Source organism: Genypterus blacodes, unplaced genomic scaffold (genome assembly GCF_046128005.1).
Source record: "Genypterus blacodes isolate CSIRO-AG114 ecotype Tasmania unplaced genomic scaffold, CSIRO-AGI_Gbla_v1 ptg000002l_1, whole genome shotgun sequence".
Taxonomy (NCBI): Eukaryota; Metazoa; Chordata; class Actinopteri; order Ophidiiformes; family Ophidiidae; genus Genypterus; species Genypterus blacodes.
In genome coordinates this window covers 1,019,825-1,026,835 of record NW_027466816.1, presented here as the reverse complement: position 1 = coordinate 1,026,835, position 7,011 = coordinate 1,019,825, and the positions used below count along the sequence as shown (strand labels likewise).

General features: G+C 47.6%; 1 protein-coding gene across 1 annotated transcript; it reads left to right on the top strand.

The window, feature by feature from the left end:
* Positions 1-474: 474 nt before the first annotated feature.
* htra3b (HtrA serine peptidase 3b) lies at positions 475-6,969 on the top strand. Its single transcript, XM_076146647.1, has 10 exons — positions 475-1,182; positions 3,242-3,341; positions 3,433-3,565; positions 3,661-3,750; positions 4,983-5,177; positions 5,484-5,516; positions 5,676-5,790; positions 5,863-5,920; positions 6,056-6,151; positions 6,245-6,969. The coding sequence occupies exons 1-10, from the start codon at positions 702-704 to the stop codon at positions 6,411-6,413; spliced, it is 1,470 nt and encodes a 489-aa protein (XP_076002762.1). The 5' UTR covers positions 475-701; the 3' UTR covers positions 6,414-6,969.
* The last annotated feature ends 42 nt before the right edge of the window (positions 6,970-7,011 follow it).

Genomic DNA, 7,011 nt, shown 5'->3' with positions numbered 1-7,011 from the left:
AAGACAGCCCAACATCTGTGTGTGTGTAAGTGTGTGTGAGAGTGTGTGTTTGAGATTATCACCCTCAGAGAAACCACATTTTAACAAAGTGAGGTCATTTTGTTTCATTTCTTCTAAGGAAATTCAGGATTCTTCAAAATGTAAATTACAAACAATTCTTAGTACATACAAATACTTACATACAGTACTTGAGTATGTTTTATAATAACTAAACATAACATAACTTAACAAATAACATAACTTAACGTAACGGTGGGTTAAAATATGATGAGAATAATGTAAATAGCCTGACGCTCGGTAGAGAAGCTCAGTTTAACAGACTGAACATGGTGCTTACAGCGCCCCCTGGTGTACAGGTTCGGTCTCCCTGGTTTACCCTTGGTTCACCTCCCTCTCTGTGAGAGGGTCGGGTTTGAATCCCGGCCACGCCTCCACGCCCCAGCTGCTGCCACTTCCCGCCACTCTGCCGACCGGCTGCTCTGCAACAACAAGCGCACCTCAGCTCCGACCCAAAGGCAGAGTTTACATCCAGAGGGTCGCAGCCCGCCGCTCCGTTGCCTCTGGACGCAAAATTGCGCGTGGCTCCAGGATAAATATCCCCACTTGCGTGATTATGTCACTCAGTCCACTCTGCTCTGCTTACCTACAACAATGGATCTCACGCTGAGGAAGACTTCCATGCGTAGAGTCTAAGGAAAGTAATGCGTAAAAGCGCCGAGCGCTCCTCTTCCTCTCTCCTCATCCTCAGCATTAAAATGCGAGCCCCGCCGCTCTCCGCCTTCGTCCTCACCCTCCTCTTCCTCCTCACAGAGTTGGTAACCGCGGAGCCCAAAGCGAAGTGTCCGGCGCGCTGCGACGTGAGCGCGTGTCCGAGCCCCAGCTGCCCCAGCGGCTACGTGCCGGACCGCTGCAACTGCTGCCTGGTGTGCGCACAGGGGGAAGGAGATCCGTGCGGCCGCAAAGACGAGCTGCCGTGCGGGGACGGGCTGGAGTGCAAACACCCGGCGGGAAGGCGGCTCTCCAAGGGCTTCTGTCAGTGCGCGTCCAGCCAGGAGGTGTGCGGCAGCGACGGGCGGACGTATGGTAACGCGTGCCAGCTGCGGGCGAGCAACCGGAAGGCGCTGCAGCGCGAAGAGGACGCGATCCGCGCGTTGCACGGAGGCGCGTGCGAACGCAACACAGGTAGGTCACGTTAAACATCTATTACATGTCTGTAGCGCCTCCTACTGACGGGTACTGACTGTATTTCACGTTGTTATTTGTTTGTTTGTTCAGACACAGGACACAATAGCTGATCATTTCAGCTGCAGGTCTTGGGTGACTGCAAAAACAAACATTACATACAAGTCCATGATGCACTACACCCACACAATGATATGACTTGCAGAGAAACGACCACAGACTTCAGATGTGAAGGAGGTTTGTAGAATCTCTGGTGTGTCCCTTTAACGACCAGACTGTACTGGGTTCCAACCCTTAAACTTAAACTCCTCTGCTCAGATAACAAACTAGAAAGAGTTGTGTCGATGATGTCATCACCATGTAGCTTTACACTTAGTCCAGGTTGTTGAGCACTTCGACTGTTAATAGACCCCAATGTGATAATGAGATCCAGATGCGGAAGGTCTCATCAGCAAAAACTCAATGGTAAAAACTAGGTCTAAAACGCAGAAATCAAGACAAGGAAGAATAACAGAGTAACGCTGAACCAAACAATCTGGCATCTGGATGGAAGACGGTAGATGTGCTGTAGAGGTGTGCAGCCTGGGCAGGTGAGAGCCATAATCAGGAGGAAGACATGCCCACGCCACCTACACACACAGACACGGGGAAAACAGGAGACAAAGTTGTAAGGGGGACGCTAGAGAAACAACTGGAGACACAGCCAAGCTGAGACACCAGAAGGCTAAAGACACGGCAAACTATAAAGTCAGACTGGAACTCCTTGTGACTCTGAAATCAGCCCAACAAATCAGTTCAGAAAACGTGGTTGAACCCCTACAGGGAAACTGTCTGATGGCTGAAGGGCATTTGGTTTGGGCTGCAACCATCACCACACACACACACCACTAAGGAGACAGGAAGTCCCAACAGCCAATGTTGCTATTTACTCTTCACTTTGATCTTGAAACCTCAATTTGGGCTTGCGGGCACACACACATGCACGCATGCACGCACACGGGGTGTGGTAAAGTAAGAACATCATCTTTGTCCTCACTGTATTTACATTCATGTTATAGGTTCACGTAATGGAAGTTCCCTTTTGCTTATTTTTCATACATAACATTTTTACGACTTTGTCTCATCGATACACTTTTTACGATGGTTCCAACTTCCTTCCTTTGAAAGCATGCAAAGCATTGTGGGAAATGGAATTGACCAACTGCAGATCCCGGAAGGTCATATGTTTGCCTAAATCGATCTTATTTGCTTGTGGAGGTGAAGTCACAGTTCATTTATGACTTACACAGAGAAGAAGAAGAAGCAGCAAGAGAGTTTGGACCTGCACACGTGTCGGCTGTGAGGGACTCAAACCTAACCGACGCCGCTGCACAGAGAGCCTCTGAGGAAAATGTGGTTTCTTCTTTTAGTGAGAAACGCTGAAGTGGCTCAAATGACAGACGCCGCAAAACTGCAGCGACGTCACAAGACATTAAACAGATGCTAAAATAGATCGGGGTCTCTGCTCGTCAGGGAATTAAACCCTAAACCCACTGCCACAGTATATTATTAGGCCTAATGTTGGTTAATTCATCTTCTACACTTAAATGTTCAAACTGGGGACAAACTTCAGCGCTACTGCCTGGTGCCCTGCTCAAGGGCATCAGCAGGAACATTAACCTAGCACACATTTTGTCATGGAGGAGGAGAACAGATAGAAACCCCTGGCACTGGATTTTAGACCAGGTCCTTCTGCTACCACTTTTATTCTGTTTGGGTTGTTTCCAAACTTGTGAACCGTTGGAGCTCAGGTGGAGTTTTCGCTTAAATCAAACTTCAGAGCTCCGTGCTGTTTGAAGTTCTATACCGATTTATTGCTCTGAGCGGTCCAGAGGTCAGAGGTCAGTGCGCGTCTGTCTCCAGCTGTGAGAGCTTTTTCACAAACTCTCCAGATGTTGTTTTGGTGTGACTTATGCCCCACCCATACTAAAACAATGGCTCCAGCCCCCTGAAGACTTTGGCTCGACTTTTCCTCTTCCTCTTCGTGATGAAGGTTCACAATGATTGTTTCCTCTCACAGGTCCTCCGCATGCCGTCAGCCCTCGCTACAAGTTTAACTTCATCGCCGACGTAGTGGAGAAAATCGCTCCGGCAGTGGTCCACATCGAGCTCTTCCTCCGGTACGAACTCTTGCGTTTACGTCTCCTGCTCAGAACCCCAAACTCCGAGCATGTGTGTGTGTGTGTGACTCTGTGTTATTGCTTCTTGCAGACATCCGCTGTTCGGCCGTCACATCCCTCTGTCCAGTGGGTCGGGCTTTGTGGTGTCAGAGACCGGAGTGATCGTCACCAACGCCCATGTGGTCTCCAGCACCATGCCCGTGTCCGGACAGCAGCACCTTAAGGTAGACGAACCCAGCAAACTCCTGCACGTTTCTCTCCTCAGAACCTCACACAACATCTCAGGACCTCATGACGTCTCCTCTTCATGTCCCCCAAGGTCCAGATGCACAACGGCAACGTGTATGAAGCCAATATTAAGGACATCGACAAAAAGTCTGACATCGCCACCATCAAGGTCGACCCACAGGTCAGTGACAGTTGACTGAATTAAGAAGAAGGAAAGACAGAATTAAAGCTTAAAACATGAAATACCAAATAATTAATTGATTTAGAATTTTAAGTATGTATTATTTTCAGTGGTGATGAATGGGTTAGGGTTAGCCCAGTGGTTTCCCCCCCCCCCACACACACACACACACACACATGCAAACACATGCACACACACACATCTTTAGCTTCCAAACTCCACTGGAATTTGTTTTAAACAAAATTAATTTTGAAATTCATAAAACTGCAACTTATTATTTAACAAATCAAATTTAATAAGTGACAAATCACCTTTACAGTGGAAATACAGTACCTCTGCGCTCCCCCTACAGGGCGCGCCCCCCACTTTGGGAACCACTGGGTTAACTGAATGTCACGTGACATCCTGGTCTTCATCAAGGCTGGGCTTTTTACCAGAACCAGACTGTGTTTACAGTGCATCACGTGGGCCACAGCCGGTTTATGAGTCAGTCACACACACACACACACACACACACACACACACACACACACACACACACACACACACACACACACACACACACACACACACACACACACACACACACACACCCTCATGATTACAGGGATTTCTGTCTTTATGCCTCCCTGATCCCCTGAGCTGATAGTGACGATGACGATGACGTGAATGCAGAGCTCATGTTGTGCTATAATTTCCTAATCAATAATAGTGATCTGAACACAAGGAAGATATTAACAAACTGTATCGGGTGGAGAGGAGTGAAAGTGTGAGCTGTTGTTCTTGGGGCCCCTGGGTTGATCTTTCTGACCTGCAGTCCCAGCTTATCCCCCAGATGGGGGTGAGCTCTGGACCCAGTGAGAGAACTCATCTGCTCTGATTCCTCTTCCTCCATCTGGTTCGAGTCAGCTCCCTCACCTCCTCACCCCTCATTTTCCATCATCGACCTCCTCCTCCTGCTGCTCTTTCACTTTCTTCTGTGTGTCACTCCTTTCTGTGATATGATGACGTTGAAAGGAATTTAAGGGGGGAAAGGCTCTGCACTCATTTGGTCAAACCTGGCCGAGTCACACTGTAAACTCTGAGTGACTCCTGAGTGTTGTGGACCTGCAGATCCTCCTGGTTGGTTTACTTTGATTTACTTTGGCTTCTGTTAAGAGCATGGAGAGGTCTCATATTGCAGTGACTTAAGTGCTAGTCCTGGTTGTCCTGTGCTCGTCTCTCCCTGTCAGGCGAAGCTGCCCATCTTGTTTCTGGGTCACAGCGCAGACCTGAGGCCCGGGGAGTTTGTGGTTGCTATCGGCAGCCCCTTCGCCCTGCAGAACACCGTCACCACCGGCATCGTCAGTACCGCTCAGAGAGACGGCAAAGAGCTGGGCCTCCCCGACTCCGACATGGACTACATCCAAACCGACGCCATTATCAACGTGAGTGTCCCACCCTCACTCGCATATGTGAACGCTAGCAACACAAAAGAGCTCTGTGATAACTGGAACACTTACCCACATGGTGTCCAACTTGTCTATGTGACAACCAATGAAAATCCATATGTTAATGAGCTTCATACGTCGCCCTCTGGTGTCCAATCAGGAAAGTAAACTCTACATTGCAAGAGAGGAGGTATGTGTGGATGAATTTAAATAGACTGACCAATCAACTGAGTGGTTTGATCTCAAACTAACTAATTTAGTTTATAATGAAATGTTATTGATTGTGTTTGTTTGCTTTCACAGTACGGGAACTCAGGAGGACCTCTTGTTAATCTGGTGAGACTTCACTCTGGTTTCTCTACCTTAGAATGTTTTAATGATCGGACTTATTAAGGTGTAGAATGTTTATATAATTTATTCAGACCTCACAGGCATATAAACACAGTAAATGATAATTAGGGACTTTGTGTGTGTGTGTGTGTGTGTGTGTGTCAGGATGGAGAGGTCATTGGCATCAACACCCTTAAGGTAGCAGCAGGAATCTCGTTTGCTATTCCGTCCGACAGGATCACTCGCTTCCTCAATGATTCCATAGACAAGCACAATAAAGGTGTGTGTCAGGGTGAGGGTGGTTGTCATGGGGACCCTTGTGTGTGCAGTGACTAACTGGAGACTCTTTCAGATGTGCAGTCAGTGAAGAAGCGTTTCATTGGAATCCGGATGTTGACAATCACACCAGCGTAAGTGTGACATCGACCAACCTGGAGCTGTTCAGTGATAGTTTGTTCTCTACATGGACACACTTAGTCCACAACATTACAGAAAGTAGTACAAATACCATAAAAACACCTAACTCTGACGTGTGTGTGTTCCAGATTGATTGAGGAGCTGAAGCAGCAGAATCCAGACTTCCCTGATGTTAGCAGTGGGATTTACGTACATGAAGTCGTTCCTCACTCACCTGCACAAAAGTACTTCTAACCTGTTACTCATTCAACCAAAAATTACTGCATTTACATTCGTCACATACATAACTCATGGTAACCCCTCTCTCCCTCCCTCAGAGGCGGTATCAGAGACGGTGACATCATTGTGAAGCTGAACGGCCGCCCTCTGGTGACCACAGGCGACCTGCAGGGGGCGCTGCAGGAGGAGACGGCCTTGCTGCTGGAGGTGAGGCGGGACAATGACGACCTGCTGTTTAACATTGAGCCTGACGTCATCATGCAGTAGATGCTGATGAAGAGCTGACGAAGAGCTCCTCATCCTCAGGCACCAGTGACTGAATGTGAAATGTAGAGATGTCCAGCAGGGGGCGTCAATGATGACGCGGCATGAAGGACGATGTGGTGTCCAGACAAGATCGACAAATTATGAAGAGGTTGCACTGTTTTATGTTTGTTACCTGAGGAAGAGGAGCGCACACCTGGCCTTAGAACGTGAGGGAAGCACGAGACATTTATCTCATTCAGCCGTGTTATAGGATTACATTGTGACATCATTTCGTCTCATTATTTATCTCATTCCCTCCTCCCCTCTTTGTTGATATCCTGACTAGGGTCCACTCAAAGACCTACAGACCTGTAAGAGAACCACTAACATCTACAGAACCGTACAGAACATACAGACACGTACAGACACACATCGTCACAGAGTTGTGTTGATCATAAATATCAATAAAAACACAGGTGCTTCACTTTAAATCTGAAATTGATCCTTAAATTGTTTGTTTACTGTGATGCTTCATGTTTCAGAGGTAAATGTGCACTGTCCCTTTAAATCAATAAATCATTTGAATCAAAGATTTTCGGATGGATTCAATCTGATATCA

Coding starts and splice junctions, on each gene's coding strand:
- htra3b (XM_076146647.1), top strand. CDS start 702: ATGCGTAAAAGCGCCGAGCGCTCCTCTTCCTCTCTCCTCATCCTCAGC. Junction 5,178..5,483: donor AAACCGACGCCATTATCAAC/GTGAGTGTCCCA, acceptor TTGCTTTCACAG/TACGGGAACTCAGGAGGACC. Junction 5,921..6,055: donor ATGTTGACAATCACACCAGC/GTAAGTGTGACA, acceptor TGTGTGTTCCAG/ATTGATTGAGGAGCTGAAGC.